At 36.9% G+C, this 26,001-nt stretch overlaps 1 protein-coding gene across 2 annotated transcripts in view; it reads left to right on the top strand.

Annotated features, from left to right (window-relative positions):
- The window catches only part of arhgef10 (Rho guanine nucleotide exchange factor (GEF) 10), a 43,732-nt gene that overhangs the window by 8,290 nt on the left and 9,441 nt on the right, over nt 1-26,001 (top strand). Inside the window, exons 5-27 of one of the 2 annotated variants that reach the window (XM_077538795.1) lie at nt 502-538; nt 657-745; nt 968-1,024; nt 1,837-2,015; nt 3,155-3,271; nt 4,034-4,145; nt 5,284-5,396; nt 5,473-5,550; nt 5,630-5,809; nt 6,044-6,160; nt 7,070-7,162; nt 7,465-7,635; nt 8,256-8,401; nt 9,249-9,427; nt 12,099-12,214; nt 13,153-13,280; nt 14,370-14,470; nt 14,590-14,711; nt 15,033-15,119; nt 16,324-16,550; nt 17,193-17,350; nt 22,157-22,299; nt 24,164-24,338. In XM_077538795.1, the coding sequence (XP_077394921.1) occupies nt 502-538; nt 657-745; nt 968-1,024; nt 1,837-2,015; nt 3,155-3,271; nt 4,034-4,145; nt 5,284-5,396; nt 5,473-5,550; nt 5,630-5,809; nt 6,044-6,160; nt 7,070-7,162; nt 7,465-7,635; nt 8,256-8,401; nt 9,249-9,427; nt 12,099-12,214; nt 13,153-13,280; nt 14,370-14,470; nt 14,590-14,711; nt 15,033-15,119; nt 16,324-16,550; nt 17,193-17,350; nt 22,157-22,299; nt 24,164-24,338 (2,925 nt within the window). The remainder of the gene's footprint in view (nt 1-501; nt 539-656; nt 746-967; nt 1,025-1,836; nt 2,016-3,154; nt 3,272-4,033; nt 4,146-5,283; nt 5,397-5,472; nt 5,551-5,629; nt 5,810-6,043; nt 6,161-7,069; nt 7,163-7,464; nt 7,636-8,255; nt 8,402-9,248; nt 9,428-12,098; nt 12,215-13,152; nt 13,281-14,369; nt 14,471-14,589; nt 14,712-15,032; nt 15,120-16,323; nt 16,551-17,192; nt 17,351-22,156; nt 22,300-24,163; nt 24,339-26,001) is intronic. The other variant, XM_077538796.1, reaches the window with a different exon arrangement.

Genomic DNA, 26,001 nt, shown 5'->3' with positions numbered 1-26,001 from the left:
GAAGGCTTTGATGCAGCCTCTCAACTGCAAAGAACAGTTGCAGAAATGGTAGTTATTACACAAACGGCCATTTGGTGGCAGCAGAGCAAAGGAGATCAACCAGAGCCATGTCGAAAAAAAGCTCAATTACTTACAATTTTAAATAGATTTGTGAAAAATGATTAAACTTAGCTCTCTTCTAATGCTAATTGTTGCAAAACGGAAACAGATAGAAACATACTTTTTTTTTTCCTGATGAAAGAAGAGACTTTAATCTTTCTTTTGATAGGTTCCATCCTTTTATAGCAATAGAACACAATATTATGTGGGCCTTGCAAAATCAGTCAAAATCCAGTAAAACAGCCGGGAGCGAACGGGATTGCTTCTGTGAAAATGGCGGCGAGTGAATGAGTTAATATGTGTACACTGGCTCAGTGAGTTGGATGCATAATTTTAAACTATAGTTTAAATATGCCTAAGAGGTCGATGCATCTCCACATGTTCTCCATTCTTTCTCCACAGTAACGGTGATCCGAACTGGGAACCTTCCCGCTGACAGGTGTGTGACACTTTTTCATTTAATACAAGTAACTAGGATGAATACCATTGCAACTATCCACTTCTATTCTATTCTATCAGCAGAACATACTGACACAAATTTGTTTCAATATCAAAAGTGTTTTTAGTGAAGATTTTCCACCGATTAGAGAGGAGGATGCGCTGGCAAAATGGGCTTCAGATCCTGCAAATACTTCATGGATGGAAAGTAAGAACTGCAAAATACACCGTCATTGTCTGCCCTCCTTCAGACTGGTTTTGCTTTTTATTTCAACATTTGTCTGAGCTCTTGGACCTCCTTCCTATTTTTATTGAGGAAGCAAGCCACTGTGTACATCTGTATTCATCTCATGGCTGTGATTTTGTAGCGTTACTTTGCAGTTCGTGATTAGTTTTTTTTTGTTTTTGTTTTTTTTTTAAATGGTTTTAGATCCTGATGAGGTGATTTACGATGATGTGCCCAGGGAGAACTCTGACTCCAACACAGGTATCATGTCATAATTTGTCTAAAATTTCAATAACAACACAGCTCTTCTTTAATTTTAGTTTCATTTTGTAACTGAACTTCAGGTTCATTGTGTAATCATAACAAAACTGATGATTTACAGAAAAATACCCAATTATAACGTTGTCATTAACTCATTCACTGCCAATGGCAACTATAGACGTCAAAAATCCAAGCAAACAGCCAGTGTTAATTTTAGAAGAAAAAAAAGACAATTTAAAATTAAAATTGTAATTAAAAAAGAAAAAGAAATTTTAGTTTTAGTTATAGTCTTCTGACTAAATTTATTTAAAGCCTTAGTCATAACTCAGTCACCTGATTGTATTTTAGTTTTAATCCAATTTTAGTCAACAAAAATAAAGAGCAATTTTAGTCTACTAAAATGGACTTTTGGAGGCCGAGACCCAGTATGTGGTATCAGTAAGACCAAGACCGATCACAAGAACGTCAACGCCCGTGTTGTAGGGTAACAGGAATCCGTTCTACGCACGATGGCAGCACTTAGCAATGAAATTGTTGTCATCGTTGTTATTCATAACAACAATGATTAATAACTATGAATGAAAACAATGAATAAATAAAACTAAATTCAAATTTCTTGTCAAAATTTGCACTGGCTGTTTGCTTGGATTTTTGACGGCTATATTCGTCATTGGCAGTGAATGAGTTAAAAATACATTTCAATTCAACTACAATCCATCTTGCTAAGATCTCTTAAATATTTTAGTCCAGACGACACTGTTGCGTTTTTTTTTTTTTTTTTGCACATGCTGATTTCTGCTCTGCTTCCACAGAACCAGATGAGATGATTTATGACGACGTGGAGCTCGGTGAGGAAGGAGGTTATCTCGACAACGGCTGGAGCTCGAGTGAGTTTGAAAGCTACGATGAGGGGAGCGACGGGGAAGTGCGCTCTGAGAACGGCCTGCCCACCGCCTTCATGAGGGGGAAGCCCGCCCAGAGGAAGACCCACGTGGGTACCACAATTACCGCACTTGCTCGGCCATTTGGCTTCCTGTTAACTGTTTGAACAGGAAAAATAGCTGTGAACATTTTAAAATGTACGCTTGAATCTGAAATGCACATTACTGGAATATACAATATGTGAACAAATGATCCACATCATCTTAAATCCCTTAAATTAATAATGTAACAAAAAAATAAAAAATAAAATTATCACATTTTTACAATTATACACGTGTATACCGGCAATATATTTTTATTTTATTTATAGTAACGATACTTATTGTCTCTAATTTGCTGTCAAAATCACAGGGAAAGAACCCCTCGAAGTTGAAAAAAAAAATCTTAATATTCTGTTTTGTTTAGTTTTTAATTACTTTTTTTCAAATTACGATTGCCTTCTCATTTGCAAGCAGACATCACAAGTTTAACTTAAGTTGTTGTTCTTAAAAGTTGTTACTTTCTTGTATTATTAACAGCTGTAGAAAAATGGGAAGACAGTTATAAATATTAAAAACTGCAAGCCAAATAATCCTATTATGGGTATATTATATTATGAAACCTAAAATTCATCATTATTGCATCTAGACACATCGTGCATAAAAATGTCAATGACATCATGTGAGCTAATCACATGACCCGAAAAACTAATTTCTTACTTAAAGGGGAAGTCAACCCTCAAAATCTTCTTGACAACATGTTCTATGCAGCCCCACTAGTGTAAATATAATATTCTGGTTAATATTGCGTTCGTGGAATATGAGTTAAGAAGTAAAATCCAGCAGTTTTTATCGCCATTTTGCCGCCTGCTGTCAAAATGACATCACATTTGCTCAGTCTCAGGCAACAACCAATCGTAGCTCAGCAGGTGAGCTGTGATTGGTCGTCACCCGAGCCCGATGCAACTAAGCAACTGTGATGTCATCTTGAGCCGACAACAAAATGGCCGCCTCCTAAGATGGATAAAAACAGCTGGATTTCGCTTCATAACTCTTATTCCACAAATGTAATATTAATCAGAATGTCATGTTTAGACGAGGTGTCAAGAAATGTTTAAGACTGACTTCCCCTTTAAACCAAAATGATCAAATATGACTCCAAGCAACCTTGACAAGCGTAACCAATAATGCTTGCTTTGCTTTTGTTTAGCTCTCTCAAGATCTGAGCCGTTTGAAAGAACACTATGAGAAAAAGATGAAAGATCTAATGGCAAATACGGTGGGGACTGTCGAGCTGCAGCAGCTCAAACAGAAACACGAGCAGAAGGTAAACTTAGCTGCAGCTCGCCTCACCTGCTTGTGTTCCACTAGTTTCAACCTTTTTTTTTTTTTTTTACTCTCGGTCTAGCCGACTTGACTGTGAGCATCTATTACTGACACTGTGGTACCCCCGATCCTGCACTAATTAGGTGGTGGTACTGGTGATGGGTTTGTTTGCCTCATTGTCTTGCTGCACTGGCCTGTCGTATCGTTATGAATCCCACTGAAATGTTTCAAAAGTTTACTGCCTTGTATTTATGTAGTATTTTACAGTCCGGTAAACTGGGGCACCATCAGTCAATTAGCTACCAGCATGCCCGACCTTATACCCTAAATTGCAACTGTATATTGATCACTAATGATGTTCAAGCGTTGCAACTGAAAAAGTATATTTATCAACAGGACATTTGACTCCTTGACAAAACTACAAAAACTGTAGGGAAAAATTAACTCATTCACTGCCATTGACGGAAAAAGACGTCAAATGATCCATTTTTTTTTTTTTTGCTGGTCTGGCAATGAAAGTGTTAAGAAGCACTGTATGTTAGAGAGGTCTTTTGTTCCACTCAGCTGATGTCCCAGTTACTGTGTCATTCTCTGTTGTCAACCTATATCAGCATCTAGATTTTAACAACACTCATACTGTGTGTCTGTCCCGCATTATGGCTATTTGTACTAAGCTTTTGAAGGACAGTTGTCAATTTGGTAGGGAAGTACACCATTCAAAGTTTAAGAAAAAACTCATTATGTTTTTGTCTCCATTTTTAAGATGCAAAAGTTGGTGAAAGCAGCGAAAGAAGGGACCAAAGATGGCCTTGAGAAAACCAAGGCTGCAGTCAAGAAGGGACGTTCGTTCATCAAAACCAAGTCTTTCTATAATGGTATGTATGTAGCGGTAAATTGTCAAAAGGAATATACCTCGCACCAGTTCAATCTTTTATATTACCTCATGAAGGGTCCATTTTGAACTACCCACTTAAAAGGGAAAGTCAACCGAACAGATTTCTTTACAATCATGTGTTGTATGTGCCCCCTACAGTCGAAATGTGGCATTCTGATTAATATGGCATTTGTGGAATATTAACTCATTTGCTCCCAAAAACGTTCTAGTTTAAATATCCCAGAAATAAATATGGTCCCAGAAACGTTTTAATATTTTGTTTTTTTGTTTAGTTTTTTTTTATACTGGAGCAAACAGAAGACTTTGATATAGCTTCTGACCTGAAGAAGTCGCTTCAAGCAATGGCAGTTATTACAAAAACTGGCCAGCAGGTAGCAGCAGAGTATAAGAGATCAGCCAGTGTTTTCAACAGATTTGTGAATAATGGTGAAATTTGTCTATACAGTTACAAATATGGTATGTACTAATGAAAGAAGAGATTAAAATCTTTCTTTTGGTAGGTTCCATGTTTTTATAGCAATTGAGCTCAATATTCTGTGGGCCTTTCAAAATCCAGTAAAACAGCCGGGAGCAAAGGGGGTTGCTTCAGTGAAAAATGGCTGGGAGTGAATTAGTTAAATAAGCGGCAAAATCCACACTTTTTATTATTATTTTTATTTTTTTATTTTTTTCATCCATCGGGGCAACCATTTTGCCACTTGCTGTCGACTGAAAATGACATCACTGTTGCTCAGGTAACAACCAATCACTGCTTACCTGTTTTCTGATTTTGTTCGTGACGTTCTCTCGCTGAGTCAAGAGCAACTTGTGATGTCATTTTCAGCAAATGGCAAAATGGCCCCGAGATAGATAAAAAAAAAAAACGGTGTATTTTGCTGCTTTATTCCACAATATTAATTATAATGCCGTGTTCGGACCAATGCAGCTGAATTCGAACATATTGTAAAGAAAATCGTTGGATTGGCTTGCCTGGCTTTAATTTGGCAAAATTGGCCAGATAAAATTTAATTCAATTTAATTTAATTCAATTTGTACTGTAACACATTTTAAAGGATTTCTCTCTCTCTTGTCAATTATGTGATTCTTTTCAACCCGTATTTGTCATAATTATGATTTAGAGAGGAAGTCCACCTGTTTGGAAGATGAGGAGTCTGAATTGTTCATTGAGGTGGATTGTGTAAACGTTGAGCCAGTTTTGGGTCCAGCCCCAGAAGGGCTTTCACAGCAACAAGTAAGTAACATATCATTTAGTTCCTATTTTTGTCAAGCGACCAATTTTCAAATTCTAATAACTCTCCCCCTTACAGCTGGTGAGACGATGTATATTGGGCTCCATACTGGAAAGTGAGAAGAACTATCTTGATGCATTGAAGAGAATATTAGAGGTATACCAGTACAGAAACAGTGATTTGGTCTGTGTTGTGTCATGCAGCTTATTGCATTTCAAATTATTCGCCTCATCAGCAATATGAAAAGCCCTTGTCCCAGATTGAGCCAAGGTTACTGAGCGACAGGAAACTGAAGATGACCTTCTATCGAGTGCGAGAGATCCTGCAGTGCCACTTCCTGTTCCAGATCGCTCTGGCGAGCCGAGTTGCAGAGTGGGACAGCTTTGCGATGATTGGTGACGTCTTTGTAGCTTCGGTAAGCTTGGATTCAAGGAAAAGAAAATAAATTAACAATTGTTTTAATTCATAGTACGTCTTATGCAAAACCTTATTAGTCTGTCTAATTGTTCTCATATTTTTGAGAGGGCTGTTCTTCCTTTAGAATATTCCCAGCTTCTTCCACCAGGAAACGGGAAGAAGGAAGAAACACTTATTTGCTAATGTAAAGCATTGGTTGCTGTTTTTTTTTTGTTTTTTTTTACCCCAACAGTTCTCAAAGTCTATGGTGCTGGATGCCTACAGTGAGTATGTGAACAACTTCAGTACGGCAATGTCCGTCGTAAGGAAAACTTGTGCATCAAAACCTGGCTTCCTGGAATTTCTAAAGGTTAGGTAATAGATAGACAGGGTTCCCTCGTTTATCGTGGGTGTTGCATTCCTAAAACTTCCTAAATGCATATCCGTGTTAATTATAAAAAAAATAAATGAAAAAAAAATCCCATTAATTAAAAAAATATATATATATATTTTAGTTTATTATGTTTTTTTCGTTTTGGTATTTTTAACTTTAACTTTATTATAAATGCTTTTTTTATTCATCATATGTTCTTTTTCATTTACATTCATTTTTTTCCCATTAAAAGATTTTTTTTTTTATTATTATACAGCACAGTATATATATTTTTTATTTATTATATTTTTTAGTTTCATTATGTTTTTTCCGTTTTAGTATTTTTTTAACTTTAACTATTAAAAATGCTTTTTTATTCATCATATGTTCTTTTTCATTTACATTCATTTTGTTTCCATTAAAAGAATTTTTTTATATTATTATACAGCACAGTATATATATTTTTTCGTTTTGGTATGATTTTTACTTTATTATGAATGCTTTTTCATTCATCATTGTTTTTTTTCCATTTACAGCCATTTTTTTTTCCAATTAAAAATGTTTTTTTAATTTTTATTTTTATTTTTTATTTTTATTAATTTTTTTACACTTATTATACAGCACTGTATATGAGCGATGAGATAGACGCCGTTGGAAATGTCTCTTCGAGCCGAATCCGCGGATGCCTGTATGTCCCCGGTCGGACGTGGGGTTGGGGAGATTCGGCAGCGCAAAGACTAAAAAAAAAATAAACAAACCAAAAAGCATGCGCAAAAAAAAAAAAAAAACATAAACGAGGGAACACTGTATCTTAAAGTATCTATAATTTTGATGTCAGAAACAAAGTTTTAACACCTCAAATGTACCTCATACGTGGATATTTATAGTTTCCTGTTTTATTTCCAGCATCGTCAAGAGACGAGCAGTGACAGGATGACTTTATATGGCTTGATGATGAAGCCAATCCAGAGGTTTCCCCAGTTCATTCTGCTCCTCCAGGTATGTCCACGAAAGTGTTGTACATGTAGTCACCAGCAGGTGGCGTGTTTTACTCATGAATACCAGCACAGGGTCAACGCACTCACATCAAGGACAGGCAATAAATGCATGCATGTGCAAAATGCTTCTTCCTTCACTTCTACTCTTTTTAAATAATTGTTGGCACACTGATTACATGCAATATGGACATAAATCTTCTTGTATTAAAACTGAAATCAAATTGCACTAAATGTAAAAGTGGAGCACATCCCCTGGAGTCATTTAAGAGTGTGTTTTTTTTTTTTGCCCGTCACTCTCGCCAGGACATGCTCAAAAACACACCAGTGGGCCATGCGGACCGCCTGCCCCTGCAGATGGCCTTAACGGAACTCGAGACCCTGGCTGAGAAGCTCAATGAAAGGAAGAGAGAAGCTGACCAGCGCTGCGAGATTCGTCACATTGCAAAGGCGATGAATGAACGTTACCTCAACAAGGTCTGTACATGTTGTCGTTTTTTTAATTTACTTATCTTTAAAATGAGTTTGACTTTTTACTTTTGGTTGATATTATTCCAAACAGGAGCTAGCATATAGTTAATGTAACAATTGTGATCAAAACTACTTTTAAATGTATACTTTTATGTATGTGAAGCTACCAGTTTATGGCACCTCAGAAATTTGTTTTTCATATATATATATATACGCAACAAAAAATATAAACGCAACACTTTTGTTTTTGCTCCCATTTTTCATGTGATAAACTCAAAGTTCTAAAACGTCTTCTGCATACACAATATTACAATTTCTCTCAAATATTGTTCACAAACCAGTCTAGATCTGTGATAGTGAGCACTTCTCCTTTGCCGAGACAATCCATCCTACCTCGCAGGTGTGCCATATAAAGATGATGATTAGGTTTTCCGAGTCCCCCAGACACAATAAAACAAAACAAAACGACAACTTTCATTATCGTATTATAGTATTCGAAATGAAAGCTAAGCAAAGGAGTAGGAATAACATTTGGTTTGATTATTAACTTTTGTGCCACTGTAAATTTACTCTGAGGGTAAAATAACAACTCAAGAACACTTTTTTGCTCACTTCTGTCCTGTTAGCTTCTGAGTAACGGTAGCCGCTACCTGATCCGCTCAGACGACATGGTGGAGACGGTCTACAATGAGCGCGGTGAAGTCATCAAAACAAAGGAGCGACGCCTTTTCCTACTCAACGATGTTCTCATGTGTGCCACGCCCAACATTCGGTCAGTGGCCATAAACATACTGTAAATCATGTCAACGCTCACCCTTAAATTACATCTTCAGTTGGTACCAATATACTGTGTTTCCTTTGTAATTACGTTTTCATAGAAATGTGTTGTTTAGTTTTGGCTCGTGTATATTTCAGTTGTGCTATAATTTTAGTCGTGTAATGTAGAAGCAGTCAAAAGTGTGACGAGAGAGGCTAACCACTAATATCGTGATATTAAAACTGGCACAGTATCGTCGTCGTCATGTTCGCAATATTTAAAAGGAACACATCTGTTAAAAGTCAGGTTGATTTCCATTTGTGCAGTTCTAGCACCCCCTAATGTTTACTTTATTAGTGCAATTTAGCTTTCATTAGGGATGTTTTGGATGTTTTGTGATCTATGCTAATAGTCAGATGAAGGGGAAGCTAATTTGCTTGTGGAGCAATCAATGTGTGCTTATATTAGCAAGCAAGTGCCTCAATATTGTTATTAGAGATTGTAGGTGGTTTATATGTATTGCTGTTATGTACAAAAGCACAATTGTGCTTTTCTTAGTATGATCTCTCTTTTTTTTTCTTTTTTCTTTTTTTTTTTTTACAATGTTGCGATCTTTTTTAAATATCGCCAATCCGCCCACAATATCGTGATAATTATTGTATCGTGACCTTCATATCGTGCTAATATCGTATCGTAATTACATCCCTACTAACCACCACTGTGCGTCAGTGTGAGTGATATACTTTGTGTACCATGGAGTGGTTCTTTGAGGGTTTTTATTTTTTTATTTTTATTTTTTTTTATGTTACAGCTCCATTGTTTTTTTTTTGTTTTTTTTTAAACCATGATCTTTTCTCGCCAGGTGCCAGGACGGCAGTAGCGGCGGTGTTGACCCATTTGACCAGCGGTTCCTTCTCAAGTGGAGTGTTCCTTTGAGCTTTGTAGAAGCGCTGGAATTCGGATCGAGTGAGGACGTTCCAGACACCACCCGCTACCCTGCCTCCCATTCTGGGGAGAAAGTGGTCATCAACGCAAAGCCAAGTATGTCTGCTTGGCTACTCCTTGACTTTGGGTCACAGAGTTCACAGTTGTTATGAATGTTAAATACTTTTTTGGGACACTCAGCCAGCAACTTTTGGTCAGTTGACTGCCTGTCATGCAGCGGTGTCCAAACTACGGCGCGGGGGCCATTTGCGGCCCGCCATACATTTTTTGGCGGACCGCGGCAAATACTAAAAATCATTTTTCAATGCTGTTTAAAAAAAAGAAGGGTGGATTAAACATTTCTAGCTATGCAAAGACACAAATTTGCAGCTAATAATTCAATTTCAGAAATAAAAATAGTACTAACATATCTCATGAGCGCAATAGTTGATCTATCTCATATTAAGTCACCAGTCTCTGATTCGTCACTGAGTTGAAAAAAAGCGTCCAGCCAGTAGATGAGTTTGTGTAACAGATGGCAGAAACAGACCTCCATGATATCCGCTCTGATTGAAGGGCATTCACAAGGTTCCAACTGGCAGAATGGCAGCTTTCTCTTGCCCTGACACAAGCGTGTTTGGACTTCAAGCCAGGAGACAATATTTGGATCGACTTACTTTTGATATGTTCCAGAAAGAATTATTGGATGGATTCCCCGCCTTATTAAATTTTAAGTTATAATTTGTATGACAGAAACAAATCAATAGGAGAAAACGCATCTTGTAATTTTAATCTGTCAATCTGTTAGATTCATTCATTCTCTAACCAGTTCAATCTATTCAAATAATATCTAACCTTTTTTCCCTATCTGAGCTTTAAACACATTTTTCAATCTTCTGTGGTGTCGCGGTATCAGACGACCACACAAAACCTGGTCATCCACTCTGACCCTGTCCCAGCTGACTTGTGGGGAGCGAAGGGGTACATCAAAGACCCGTTACCGTAATATAGACCAACATTTGCACTAACATTTCAACCGACGGACAAGTTAAATCTACCAAGTAGCATAACATGGATGTGGGATAATGGGAGGAAGCTGGATTACCCACAGAAAAGCCACATCTTCCCCCTGTTGCTTGTTTTTTAGGGTTTGTCTAATTGCTGGGGTTGCTCTGGTGTGAACATTTTGAGGATGCGCCTCTTGGCCTGTTTTGTTTGAAAATGTTGGCTCTCTCACAAAGAGTCATTCATGAGTTGGACACTAATTTCACAGGCCATCGCCACAGTTCAGCAGTGAATGGGCAATTTAATGAGCAAAATTATTTTAATGAGTACACCTCAGTCCGAGGTTCTAGATGTAATAATTCAAATACTGAAGCTGTTTGCTTGTGTAAAATGTCAATGAGGTATAAACTCATTTTTAATTTACACCAGGGGTGTCCAAACGTTTTCATTTGAGGGCCACATACAGAAAATCAGGACGCAAGAGCCACATAATGTTATGAAGAGAAATTGTGTTTAGTCCTAAAAATTGTATAAATAATTTAGTTGTGCTTTTGCAAATTTAGAAAAATGCTACAGTATATAAACCAATTTATTTGTAATATGGCAGTAAGGTTATTATAGTTTTGAATTTTTTTTATTTTAGTTAGTTTTTATTAGTTTTCAGGGTGGTCCTGTTAGTTTTTATTAGTTTCGTTCTGTAAAAAAATGCTTAGTTTTAGCTTAGTTTGTTATTTTCAGTGTTAGTATTAATTATTATTATTATTATTTTTAATTGTGTATTACTTGTGCGCAATATTAAAAAAAAAAAAAAAAAAAAAAAAAAAACACCATGCGAGCGACGTCATCTTTCGGTGCTTTTCTATTGGCTGCTGCCAGATGACGGCACTTCTGTGTGACATACTTTCAAACGTGATTATTCCGGTTTCTATCAAAATAAATCTACTAAAAATCATATTTAAAATCATCCCCAATAGCTCATGCTTTAAATTAATTACCAAAGACTAAAACGAAGGAAAGTTTTGCTATAATTATAGTTAGTTTTAGTTAGTTTTCGTTTTTTACAAAACATTTTCACTTTTATTTGATTTCGTTTACAAAATAGTTTTTGAATTTTTGTTTTATTTATTTTTCCATTAGTTTTAGTTACCGAAAATAACATTTAATGGCACCTGTTTTTCGTTTTTCTGTTTTTGACCATCTCCAAACATTTTTGTTTCGTTTATTTTATTTTTAGCATATATCGCGGGCCACTGAAAAATGGACGGCGGTCCGCAAATGGCCCCCGGGCCGTAGTTTGGACACCACTGATTTACACTAACTGATAGCACATGTTTTAAAAAAATAAACTAAACTGTTGTGCTCATATCCAGAGACGAATAACATCTCAGGGGGTCTGGATAATAGAACACGTGTTCAGCAAAAACACACTCTGGTTTGGCAGGTACCTGCCTTGACTGAATACAAATGGACCGTTATAGAACACGCTTCTGACATGCCACGCCACATATCCTTCATGGAGGGTTTATTCAGCCTTTCTGCCTGAATTCCTGACCTGAATTCAACCCCTTGTGTCCTTTTCATCTAACAGTTGAGCCATGAAAATCACATACAGCTTCTTTTGTAAAGAACAAACAAAACAACAAAGGAGCAAAATGCCTTCTTGGATTTTCTTTTATCCGTAGTTCATGTGAATAAATATTCAACAAACCTATCACCCTTTTCTTGATCTCCTCTCTGTGTGATGTGTCTTTTGCTGAAGCATGCTCGTGCGTGTCTTTTGTAGACAAGCTCTACATGGGCCCAGGTCAGCTGTACCAGGATCTGCAGAACCTAATCCATGACCTCAGCCTGGTCAACCAGATCGCCGGAATGATCGGCAGCCTCAAAGGCAACTACCAGGTAGCTGTGTCATTACATCGTGACCGGATGCTAGCACTGAAATCAGTGTCATGCTGTTTGGTTTTTATTCTCATCAGTACTGCACAAACTGAGGTAAAAGTACCTGTGAAGCTCTTAGGGAAACATGTCCCATGTGTGTATGTTAATTGGGACATACTGATTAAAAGAGGCTGTGTCTCTTGACATGAAAATTTAATATGCTGAATGACACAGATTCTAATGATAGTTTTGCAAGTTGCTACATGAAGTGAAATATGAAGACATTGGTGTCATCAAATGAGACGTTATTTCAAACTTATTCAATCCCAAGGACACATTTCTGTCATTTAAGAATCCATACATTGAATCGCAGGTACATATGATATTTTTTCCTGCGTAAGAGGGCCTGAAAATGGTCGCTGAAGGAATTAAACCAGCAGCTACAAAGGTCGTACATTATTTGATGGAGACCAAAATCCATTTAATTCTGTATTTTTTATTTTTTATTTTTTTTGCAAATTTTCAAATTATAGCTTTAAAAGTGTTGTCCTCAAGTTTTTATTTAAATAAGCTCTTTAAAACAACCCTCGTTGCATACAAAGTGCTGGAATCAGTCCTGGAATAAAGACTGGGAACACAAAATGAATTCATAAATATTATAATAAATAAAAAACAACAACAGATAAACGTATTTAGTTAGTAAATGAGTAACTCAAAACCAGTACATTAATAATGTATAAAAAATACAATTTAAGAACAGTCTTATTGTTGTTGTCTACATTAGGAAATCTTCAACTGTTGTTTGCCACAAAAGATTTAAGTACCGGTTAATGTGTCTTACCTGTATTGAGTAGTAATGTAATCACCTGAGTAGTGAACAATATTTTAGTTATGGCTAATGTTTCCTCTAATATTATCGCTCTTCTCTCTGCTTTTTAAAATCCACTCTGCTTGTTCAGAACGTGAACCCCACAGTGGCCCAGGACTGGGTATCGGGTCTCCAGAGGCTGATTCTGAAGAAGGAAGAAGAGATTAGGGCAGCTGACCGTTGCAGGATCCAGCTTCAGCTGCCTGGAAAACAAGACAAGTCATTTATTTATTTATTTTTTTATTTTTTTATTGCAGCTAGTAGCTACATTCCACAGCGGTTTGTTTGCACTTCGCATGCAATCGGCAACAATATATTTTCAGTAGCTGCGTGGTCACATTTTCCCTTCACCTTGTACTCGATGTTTCCCCGCATCTACGCTCACTCCATGTTCGTAGCTTGTAGGCGAGAGCATGAGAGCACACTTGGATGAACGTGTTCCCCCCATTAACTCTAATCGGAGATATGAATCACAAGCATCTTCTCCTAAAGGCCAACCAGTGCTGCAGCCGTTTCCCAACATTAATGCTCATGTCACATTTACACAAGTACTGATAAAGCCTGAATGTTGTCCCCGAAGGGTGCACCTTGTTTTTGCCTTTTTATTTATTTTTTTTACATTCTCCTTAACTCATTTGCTCCTTATAACGTGCAAATACGTTTTTTTTTATGTTCTAAGTGTCCCAAAGACGTATTTATACGTTTTTATTTTTTATTTTTTTTATGCTAGAGCACACAGAAGGCTTTGATGCAGCCTCTCAGCTGCAAAGAACGGTTGCAGAAATGGTAGTTATTACACAAACGGCCAGCAGGTGGCAGCAGAGCAAAGGAGATCAACCAGGGCCATGTAGAAAAAAAGCTCAATTACTTATAATTTTAAATAGATTTGTGAAAACTGATGAAACTTAGCTCTCTTCTGATGCTAATTGCTGTTAACGGAAACATGATGAAAGAAGAGACTTTAATCTTTCTTTTGATAGGTTCCATGCTTTTATAGCAATTGAACACAATATTCTGTGGACCTTGCAACATCAGTCAAAATTCAGTAAAACAGCCGGGAGCGAACGGGATTGCGAAATGTGAAAATGGCGGCGAGTGAATGAGTTAACTGTCTTATTTGCCTAATGGCTTTTACTTTTAGCATTGTCATTATTTCTGCCCTTAGCTTGTGAGAGTTTGAGATTATGCTTGCACTTTTTTGACCATACTTTTAACCTCAAAATACAAAGAAAGTCAAAGCTGCAACACTGTGCTGTGGATCAAACAGCTCATCATTTTTTTTTTTCTTGGTCCTGTCTTTGTCAGCAGATTGGGCAAAGCCACATACTTCAGTGCAGTGTTCAATACTCTGAACCCAGCCATCAAACAGTCATGGATCAGCAACTTGCAAATGGCTAAATTGGCTCTAGGTACAGTTCGCTACCAGGCTTGCTTCATTGTGTGTTCTTCACAAATATCACCACGTGTGCTATAAGTTTAAAACTATATACAGCACTATTAATAATCATATGTGTGTATTTTATATTAGAGGAAGACAACCTTCAGGGCTGGCTGTTTGCAGAAGATGACGGAAATCAACTCAAAAAGCGGAAACATCCTCTCTTGCTCAAACAGATGCCCGTGGTCATGTCTAAACTGCAAGAGTTCAAGGTGAGAGGTTTTTTGTTTTGTGCAGCAGGCAGATGATTTGTGCATGTTGCTGTAAAAGTATTACACTACTGTAAAAGAAAATATCTTTATTTCAGACAGATCATTGACTAAAGTTTGTGCCTCAGATTGTGCATTGAGATATTGACGTTTCTCTTGTATGACTGACTTTGGTTAGTACAGAATTTGCCCACCAATGTAGGCAAACCTACTTTATATTTTTGGGTTGCACACAATACAGAGGACCAGATCCAATATTTTTTCCCCGTTTCTGATGAATTATCCTTTAACTCTGTATAATATTCCATGCTTTCTCTGTTTCAGGTGGAGTGCGCTGTTCACAATCCGGAGCCCTTCATCAATACTGAGAGCACCGCAGACACTCCTGTTCTGGGCCACGGTTGTGTCTGGGTAAGATGGCTTTCCACCATTTTTTAGATCACAATTTATAATATCTTAATTTATTTTTTTTTTAGAATTTATTTCACCAATTATTATATATTTATTTTTTTTAAATAATTTTATATGATATCCACTTCAGCACTATTCAAAAACGAAATTACTTAGTTAACTAGACTAAGTGCAATTTGTAGAGAAATTGTGTGGGAATGCTGAATGCTAATAGCTGAATGCTAAAATTTGAATGCATGTGGAATGAGAGATAAATTGTGAAATTATAACCTGTGCTAACACCTGGTAATGATAAGTTACAAGTATGGAAGTGGGCGTGGAAAGTGATACTTAGAAAAAGTTCAATGTTTGTCCCATTGAAAGTGAATGGGTAAAAGTTGATATTGAATGTTAAATTGTGCAAATACTGTAACTAATGTGGAATCAGACGATATATATATATAGCCCGGGAGGTGTGAATTTTTGAAGCTAGTTGAAATTTAAACAATGTAAATTGGAAGTACTCTGTGGGAGTTGTTGTGCGGAGAATAAAAATCACAATAACATACGTGGGAATGTTGAAGCATTCCCACAATAACCAACAACTTTATGATTTCATATACTGTTTGTTGAATAGGTCTAGCAGCTGCTGAAGGTTTCTTCGCATCTAGTCGCTCATCACTTAAACTTACAGCAGCTGACAACACTTCAATTAAGCACACATGCCATGGAATCAGACGCAGCTGTTTCTCGCAATCAAGATGTTTTTCATTCTCGTTTCAGTTTTGTGTTATTTCAGAGCATGTGTTTTTTTGTTACGAGGTTGTTTAGATTGTCAGGGTTCTGAAAATGTCTTCTTTGTGCTTTGATATTTTTCTTAAAATAAATATTGGCTCACAGAACATTGCTAAGCACGGCAAATGTAGTTTGGCAATTAGGGGGAAACTCAAAATATACAATGTGGTAACACCCGAAGTCATATAGATTGTGTTGATTTGTTACGTTAATGTGAAATAAGAGCGTTTATGTTGTTACAGGCGTGTTGTTTCTAACGTAAGTGTTTTAGAGATTGCAGTTTTTGGTGTTAATGATTTTGTCTTTTGATTATTTGCTGTTCTTGTTTTCTTTGCTTTTGTGACCTCATCAGTCTTGTCTTACTGAATATTTTTAAGAGCACAATTCACACATGATAAGTCCTCCAATGTAAACACATTGCACTCTGCAGGTCGCAAGTTGCACCAACCAGATGGGCCAAATAGCCATCGTTGCCATGCAGAGCTGCAGCCCAAAGGTGACGGAGTGCTTTAACGTGGAGTCCCGTATCCTGTGCATGGCGTACGTGCCATCCGAAGAGTTTCCGGAGAGTGATGACCAAGTCCAACAAAGCAACCAGATCTTGCTGTCAAAAGCCAGTGTTACACCCACTGTCTGCCTGGGCATGGAGGAGGGCAGGTAAATGTAAAATACTTAAATGTCATACATACATTGTCGAGTGTGTAATTTAGCGTGAGCTCGCACTTCATCTGTTTTTGACACCACTTCTCCTCATTAGGGTTGCGAGTGAGCTAGAGACGATCATACCTGATTTTGGGCAACGGTACATGCAGGCCATGCAGGAAAACTAGAGCAAAAAAAAAAACAACATAACAGAACATTTATTGTGTATAAATGTGTGTAACCTGATTATTGTGCAACTCAAACAATTTATATATTTTGAATAAATACTCCCATTATTATTAATTTAGCGTAAATATCCATACATAAACATGAGGATTATGCATTTCAAATAAATAGGCTTTAATAGGCTAATAAATATGTATCATACAAGGTTTATTTGGTAGGTTTGTGTTGAAATTATCTAAAAAAGTAAATGTGAATTTGCCATGTAAAAAAAAAAATTGCACAAGTCTTAAGTATGGCTTGAAATATTTGTGAGTGCATTATAGCGTTACACCAATCCACATTACAACTTTTGTTTGAAAATGAAAAGCCCTCTAACATGATCCAACTTCATAATATTTTTAAAATCTAACTTGACACAAAAGTACCGCATATGAGAGCCTGTAATCAAGTGCTTCTTGTTTTGTTTTTCAGCATTATTGTCTATAAAAGCAGCCAGCGGTCCAAGAAAGTGCGCCTGCAGCAGTTCTTCACCCCGGACAAATCCACCGTCACGAGCTTGGCTTACATGAAACGCTGTTTGTATGCTGGCCTGGTCAGTGGCTCTGTGGCCATCTACTCCAGATCACAAGGTATGTCTCTCGCTGGGATGGCTTCATGCAACGTTTGTTGACCCTGTTAAATGGCCTCATCGTAGTAAAGTCACTGTATCCGTATTAACATATAAGAGAATAAAAAAAAGAAATATGGAGCAACTTACAACAAAGAATAGCTTTATTAACTGTAACAGAAAAGATACAATGTGCATCTGAAATTCAAAAATAAAATTAAACCCTTAATTCAACTATAAACATTTTTTGACTGACCATGTCAAACCATATGATACGGAAAAATAAAATTACATAAAATCAATAAATAATAATGCATTCAAACTGATCAACAACATTAACTCGGGAGCACAATATAAAAAACAAAACAAAAAAACTTTAACATGCAAAACAAAAATATTAAATCATTTGTGCAGATTTTTTATTTATTTTTTGCTGTGTGCAAAGCGCGCATGCTCAGTGCAAACAAAACCCCTACACCACCGAGCGAATGCTCCCTGCGCACACTCTGCCAATAATGAGAGCGCCACTGCCCCCTAATGTAGTGGAGGTGCAATTGCACTTTATTCTAAAACAGTAAAAAAAAAACATCAAAATAAAAAAATAAAAAAGCATGTTCCCCGAGGTCAAACGCACCCCCCTTGATGGAGCCTGCGCCCCCCTTGGGGGGGGGGGGCCCGCCCCACTATTTGAGAATCACTGACTTAGATAATTGAAATGTGTTTTAAAACTGTGTAAGTGAGCACCATTTTGCTGAACTATTTAGTCTGAGCCTGACCCGAATGGATGTCAGTCTCCAACCATAACACAATAATCAGAGTTTGGTGGCTCTTTCAGTTAGTGTTAGGAAATGAGAGTCTCGCTGTGCATCGAGCGATCCCGGGTCAAGCCTTCTTCTGTGTTGCGGTCCTGTTTCCATTTGCTCGGTTGTCTGGGAGAAGTCGTTCTGAAAGAGGCGACCTATTTAATGTCCTCGCTTCCAGACATACACATAGGGAGGAAAGGATCCAAGCTGGACTCTCTTCCCACAGTCTGTGCCATTGTCTGTTTTGTTCCATCTGCTACATGGCTTTCATATATTCGCTCTGGTTTTCCCTTCATTCATTTTTCAGACTGATGTGCGTGTGTTTGTCAAGCGAAAGATATCATTGCTTCAAGTACTTGTATGCCAAATGCGCCATTTGTTATACTAGCTACAGTCAGACAGTTCTCAGGTTGTCTTCACATGACTCAAATCAGATGTCTCAGCTTAGTTTCCAGCGACTTTCTTCTGCAAAGCTCATCTGTTAGACGTTTGTGTAAAAGAGTGCTCACACTGAATTGTGTTTTTGACTTCCCATCACAACTTGCTTTGCTGGCCACATTTTTTTTGCTCCTTCATCCACCGCTCAGTCACTAATTAGAACACATCACAGTAAGTGTCTTTGTTAGGATTTGGCATAGCTGAATATTCTTATTTTGGCCTTTTTATCTTCTTAATCTAAGGCCTGATTTCATCCCTGAAGGAACTCTTTTGCTGACATGTGATGCTCCATGCGAAAAATGTGACTCATTTTGTATAATTCGGTGGAATATCAGTTACCTGGGTCACTGTAGCAGTGCTGCTTTACTCATTTGCTCCCAAAAACGTATAAATATGTTCTATTTTGAATATTACCTTATCCCAAAGACGTATTTATATGTTTTTTGTTGTTGTTTTTTTAAAATGCTAGAGCATACAGAAGGCTTTGTTGCAGCCTCTGAACTGAAGAGAACGGTTGAAGTAAAAAAAAAAAAAGCAGAGTATAAGAGATCAACCACGGCCATGTTGCAACAAGGTGTTTTCCCCACGGTTTTAAACAGATTTGTGAATAATGATGAAATGATGAAACTTAACTTGTATATTAAAATTAATTGCTGCATATAGAAATGTATGTTTTTTCCTGATGAAAGAAGAGACTCTAATCTTTATTTTGGTAGATTCCATGTTTTTATAGCAATATAACACAATATTCTGTGGGCCTTGCAAAATCAGTCGAGTAAACAGCCGGGAGCAAAGGGGGTTGCTTCAGTGAAAATGGCAGGGAGTGAATGAGTTAAGAACATTTTACCAACTGACTTTTGGTCAACTTTTTTTTTTTAAGTTGGTTAAATTGATCCTAATGATCAATTAATCGATTATTGATAGCTCGTGTCCATTTTTCCTGCCATGAAGCAAAGCTCCTGTATAGAAACAAGAACACAAGCCGCCTCCATTCCTCTGTGGCGTGCTGTCACGCTGCTGAAGCAATGAATTGGGACAAGACATCAAAAAGTGCTGACGTGTCAGTGACGCTGCTTCGCATTCTTCGTCTTCTTGCTTTGTGGAATTCTTCGTGTGCGATGCTGGTCAGTCATCGGGATTCTGCCCCGCTTGTTTTTTTGCTTTGAGGTTGGCTATGAACTAGAAGAGGTCACACGTCATCGGCACACAGTGGGAAGCATAATCTCAACATCTTCCCGTGGAGGTTGTTTTAATGTCTGTAACTGTTGTCAAATGAAACATTCTGTTTTGATGCTTTGTTTATATACATGCACACGTGAACAACATATTTAGTTTGACCAACGTGGGCTTGTATAAGACTGCAAGTTAGCACTTTTTTTATTTTTGTGTTTTCCCGGCATGCCTCAATCCTTTTTCGTTTACTCTTTGTGCAAGAAAATCTGTTGCAATAATATAGAAAGGGCGTTGCTGGAATGCTAATTCCACCTAGCTGCCGTAGTGTGAGATTACTTTCTGCTTTCCCAGTCATTACTGTACTGCTCGTCTGAGGGAAATCTTTCCCAACCTTTCCTCCTCTCCTTCCCTTCTTCAATAACCGCCTTTGTGCCTCGCCTTGAACGAACACTGTTGGTGAGGCCCTGTTCACTTCCTGGTTGAGATTAGACAAATTATTGTGCTCTCTGGAGGGCATGAACTTCAATTTTTGGACACTGGGCTCCATCTTGCTGAGTAATGCAGACTCGTTTTTGATATTGTATATTGGCTTAATCAAAATGTTTTGTTTACTGTTGTATTAAATTATTTATTCACATTTTTTTTATATAATTTGTATGTTTTTATATAGATATTATTTATCTTTATTATTTTTTTATTATGTTTTATTTATTTGTAATTAATTTAAGGTAATTTATCTAGATTATGACCGACTCTGTCCCAAAAAAAAAAAGTCTATAAAAGTTTTTTACGAAGGTTGGTGGGGGCGGGGCTGAAAGAAAAAACACACCGACTGGCGCCTCTAAATGTGAAAACTCTGAGATGGTAAAAAACTTTCAGTCTAAAGATTGGACAACAAAATGAGTTCAAAGGGGAGAAAATGTAAGAACTGAAGTTACATAAAGAAGACTATCGCTCCGATTGTATCACCTAAGGCACATTGTAAAAAGAGAATTGTTGAACCAATTTAAGATTAAACAGAGAATTGTTGACCAAATTAATAAAATTGGTTCAAGTGGTAAAACATGATTGAATTAAGTTCATCCAAAATGATGTATTAAGTTAATCCAAAGTGAATATATTTACTTTAATGAACTCCTAATTAATTCTGAACTTATAATTAATTAAACGTAATATATTCACTTTGGATTAATTAAATTCAATCTTGTGTTACCAGTTGAAGCAATAGTATTAAATTGGTCAACAATTCTCTGTTTAATCTTAAATTGGATCAAGAATTCTCTTTTTAGAGTGCGGTGGCTTTTGTCGTTTTTACATTATTCATGGTTCATTTGTCTAGTCAGAGGGCTTTCACTTTGAATTAAAAAAACAAAACAAAACTCAATATCCATCCTATTAGTGTTTGATGGGCTTGGCGCCATCACTGTATGTAGGTTACGCAACACAAAGCCCCCTGCAGATGGGCAATCGTGCTGGAACGCAAAACGGCCTTAGTATATTTTAACTCATTTACTCCCAAAGACGTATTTATACGTTTTGTTTTGTTTTTTTTATGCTAGAGCGTAAGGAAGGCTTTGATGCAGCCTCTCAACTGCAAAGAACGGTTGCAGAAATGGTAGTTATTACACAAACGGCCAGCAGGTGGCAGCAGAGCAAAGGAGATCAACCAGGGCCATTTAGAAAAAAAGCTCAATTACTTACAATTTTAAATAGATTTGTGAAAACTGATGAAACTTAGCTCTCTTCTAATGCTAATTGCTGCAAAACGGAAACAGATAGAAACATACTTTTTTTTTTTTCCTGATGAAAGAAGAGACTTTAATCTTTCTTTTGATAGGTTCCATGCTTTTATAGCAACAGAACACAATATTGTGTGGTCCTTGCAAAATCAGTCAAAATCCAGTAAAACAGCCGGGAGCGAACGGGATTGCGAAACGTGAAAATGGCGGCGAGTGAAGAGTTGAGAATTTTTTTTTTCTGTTAAAATTTAACAGACATTTGATTTAACAGTTAAATCAAATCAAATGCGGTCCGCATGCAGTGTTTGATCTGTGCTGAGCTGCCACTGTGGGTGCCAGGCACATGAAGAGCTGCGTGTGTAGGAGGTGCGAGCAGGATGGAGCTTTTGCCTCGCTATGACTAATACTTCACAGCGCATCTATATTCATAGCGAAGGCTATGAAACCCATCAATGGCCTCCCCGACAGTATTAGAAGTGTTCTTGATACAAATGACCTTTATAGGTGACATTTATGAAGGCAGAGTGTCAACATAACCTCGCTAAAGTTCAAGAAGAAACGGCCTTTAATGTGAGCTCGCAATGAGCCGTACGGTAGTGCAAGTGCAAAAGGTTAGCATAAAATGTACATAAGTCACGTTTTAATGTAATATTGATCTGTCAATATGCACCGCAGATGGGTTATGGATGAGCGATAAGCCCAAGGTGTTGAAGCTGGGAGTCTTGCCGATCAAAGCCATGCTGGCTGTGGAAGAGCACCTGTGGGCTTCATCGGGTGGGCAGGTCTTCATCATTAGCGCGCAGTCACACTGTGTGGAGGTAGGTGCTGCAAAAAAAGAGGTCAGAGCAGTTCTTTTTTTTTTTTGTTAGTCTTTGGGAGGGCTAAGAAAAAAAAACTGCTCATGTTCCTCTCATCTGTCCAAGACTGCCTGTGCAAATTACACAGGAAGCACACTCAAGTGGAAGACATAATGGCGGCCCAAATGATCTCCTATCCAATTGTTAAGTCCGTGGGAAAATGTGGCCTTTTAAAATGTTCTATGAAAAGGACAGAATTGCAAAAACATGAGGTGATTAAAAAATTAAAAAATAAACCTTCATGTTCCAAAAACAATATTATAATAAAATCCCTCGTTTATCGCGGGTACATCTTTCACGGCCTCCACAACATTGCGTTCCGGAGATAGAAAATATATATTGTGGTGTATAATGGGTAAAATTAAGAAAAACATACTTTTATTGGGGGGAAAAAATGACTGTAAATGAAAAAAATAATATACATGATGAATGAAAAAGCATTTATAATAAAGTAAAAATCATACCAAAACAAAAAACATATATAATACATGAAAAAAAATCTATATACACTGTGGTGTATAATTAATTAAAATAAAAAAAAATAAAAATAAAAATCATACTTTTAATGGAAAAAATAACTAAATGAAAAACGATTATATATGATGAATGAAAAAGCATTTATAATATAGTGAACATATCAAAACGAAGAAAAAAAACATATATAATAAAGGAAAAAATATATACTGTGCTGTATAATAAGTACATTTAAAAAAACAACATACTTTTAATGGAAAAAATGACTGTAAATGAAAAAAAGAATACAAATGATGAATGAGAAAGCATTTATAATAAAGTAAAAATCATACCAAAACGAAAAAAAACATGATAAATGAAAAAAAAATATAATATATATATATATATATATATATATATATATATATATATATATATATATATGTATAATATATATATATATATATATATATATATATATATATATATATATATATATATATATATATATATATATATATATATGTATATGTGTAATTTTGAGAACATAAGACCTGCGATAAATGAGGGAGCACTGCATACATAATAATATCTTTCTTAATCCATCCATCCATTTTCTTCACCACTTGCTCCTCACAAGGGGGGTGCAGGACCCTATCCCAGCCGGCTTCGGCCATTTTGGCGAGGTACACTCGGAACTGGTTGCCAGCCAATCGCAGATATCCTGAAATATAGCTAAGAATATGCCCTTCCCTGTCCATGTTCCACTCTCGTTTCAAAAATGGAAGCACCTGCCACGGGACCAGAAATAGTCCCGTCCGTCCCCCTGACATGCACTCACTCATAATCTGTTTAGCCTCATTGAGCTCATTATGTTGGACCACCTGCCTATCTTTGCTCTTATTCCGTTCGCCACTGAGGAATTAGACTTAATCCAGTCACACAGGCTGAAACGTATGCAGGAAATTGAGCTCTCATGTTTACATCGTTTATCAATTATAGACACACATTCAACATATTTCATGCTTGATTACAAGCCACCTTTTTGTAGTCGCATGTTGCTCGGAGGTGCTTGTGAATGGAAACCACTAAATTTGACTCCACCTCCATGTAGTGCAATGTGTGGTGAGTGATGTCACTTTTGGCGTGGAGAATGCCCGCTTTATTGGATTCCTTATCGTCAATTCAGTTTGACACATTTCAAGCGTACAAATCTTTTATATCCACATTTGAAGTCTTACAATTATTGTTGTTGTCTTTTATGATCCATGTTTGGGTTTAGTGCTGAGTTAAATCCAAATATTTATGTATTTATGTATTTATGTTTGTGCCTCCTAATTGCACTCTCACCTGTCCTATTTTGCCCACCCAGAGGCAACTGGAGGCGCATCAGGAGGAAGGTATGGTGGTGTCCCACATGGTGGTGGCTGGCGTGGGCATCTGGATTGCTTTCAGCTCGGGGTCCACCTTGCGCCTCTTTCACACGGAGACCCTGGAGCACCTGCAGGACATTAATGTTGCGACGCCTGTCAACAATATATTGCCTGGTAAGATAACGACATTTACGGTGAATGCCGACCATTATTATATTAGACACGGAGAAAGTTGAAACTGCAAAGACCAGATGTTTCATGTTCAGACTTTGGTTAACTTTATTATTTGCGACGTTGAATGTGATGCCTGCGCCCTGCAACGTGTTCCAGAAAAACTGGGGCGGGGCACGTTTACCACTATGTTGCGTCACCTTTCGGGAACTGAGGACACTAATTGTAAAAGTTTTGTAGGTGGATTTTTTTTTTCACCAATTCTTGCTTAACTCATTTTCTCCCAATAACGTGTAAATACGTTTTTTTTAAATGTTTTAAGTGTCCCAAAGACGTGTTTATACGTTTTTTGTTGTTGTTGTTTTTTTTATGCTAGAGCATACAGCAGGCTTTGATGCAGCCTCTCAACTGCAAAGAACGGTTGCAGAAATGGTAGTTATTACACAAACGGCCAGCAGGTGGCAGCAGAGCAAAGGAGATCAACCAGGGCCATGTCGGAAAAAAAGCTCAATTACTTACAATTTTAAATAGATTTGTGATTTTTCCCGATTTGATTTGCTTCAATTTAGTCTCATGAATTAATTACGGAACATCAATTCATCTTAAATATTAAGGACATGATAAAAACTCCACAAACATTACATTTTAACTGTAACTGGTCACGTGTTATAATCACTTAAAGGGATACTTTACTTATTTAGCCAATTTTGGCAGGTAAACATTAATATTTTTGCCTATAAAAAATTTGATATTTTCATGATTTTTTTCATGTACAATTAGTACCTTTAAAAACACATTTTGCAACTTGCTGTTGACTGAAAATGACATCACAGCTCATCTGTTTTCTAGGTTTGGTCATGTGACATTCACAAGCTGAGCTGTGATTGGTTACCTGAGCCCTTGTGATGTCATTTTCAGTCGACAGCAAGTTGCAAAAGGTGTTTTTAAAGGTACTAATTGTACATGAAAAATAATGAAAGTATCGAATTGATTATAGACAAAATATTAACTTTTTATTGCTGTAATGGGGTAAATAAGTGAAGTATCCTTTTAAAGTGTTACACAAACATTGACATCAGCAAGGATGAGGTGAAAATGTTCATAATTCTAATTCAATAATTTTAAATATAAACTAAAAAATATTCTGAATTGTCTTAAAGTGCAATATGTCAGGAATACTTTGAAATTCATGTCAACAGTTAATGAAAAAAAAAAAAAGTTACCAAAAAAATTCTATTTTCTTCTGAATTTATGGAAAAAAGAGATTTTATGTATTTTTTATTTATTTTTTTCTTTTAACCTAGCCCTACCCTATACCATCACAGATGCTAGCTTTTGAACTTGCGCTGATAAGTCTTGACACGTTTTCCTCTTTGGCCTGGAGGACATGACGTCCATAATTGACAACAAAAATAAAATTAATAAAAAAAATAATAATTGGAATGTGGACTTGTCAGATCACGGAACACTTTTTCCACTTTGCGTTAATCTCAGGTAAGATTGCGTCACTCTCAGGTGAGATTGGGTCCAGAGAAGCTGGCGGCGTTTCGGGTTGTTGTTGATATCGTTTTTGCGATGCATGTTCGAGTTCTAACTTGCATTTGTAGATGAAGCAACAAACTGTGTTCACTGACAACGGTTTTCGGTGTTCCTTAGCCCATGTGGC

Source organism: Festucalex cinctus, chromosome 12, assembly GCF_051991245.1.
Source record: "Festucalex cinctus isolate MCC-2025b chromosome 12, RoL_Fcin_1.0, whole genome shotgun sequence".
NCBI classification, from domain to species: domain Eukaryota; kingdom Metazoa; phylum Chordata; class Actinopteri; order Syngnathiformes; family Syngnathidae; genus Festucalex; species Festucalex cinctus.
Note: the sequence above shows the minus strand (reverse complement) of the source record. Positions and strands in the feature narration are given on the sequence as shown.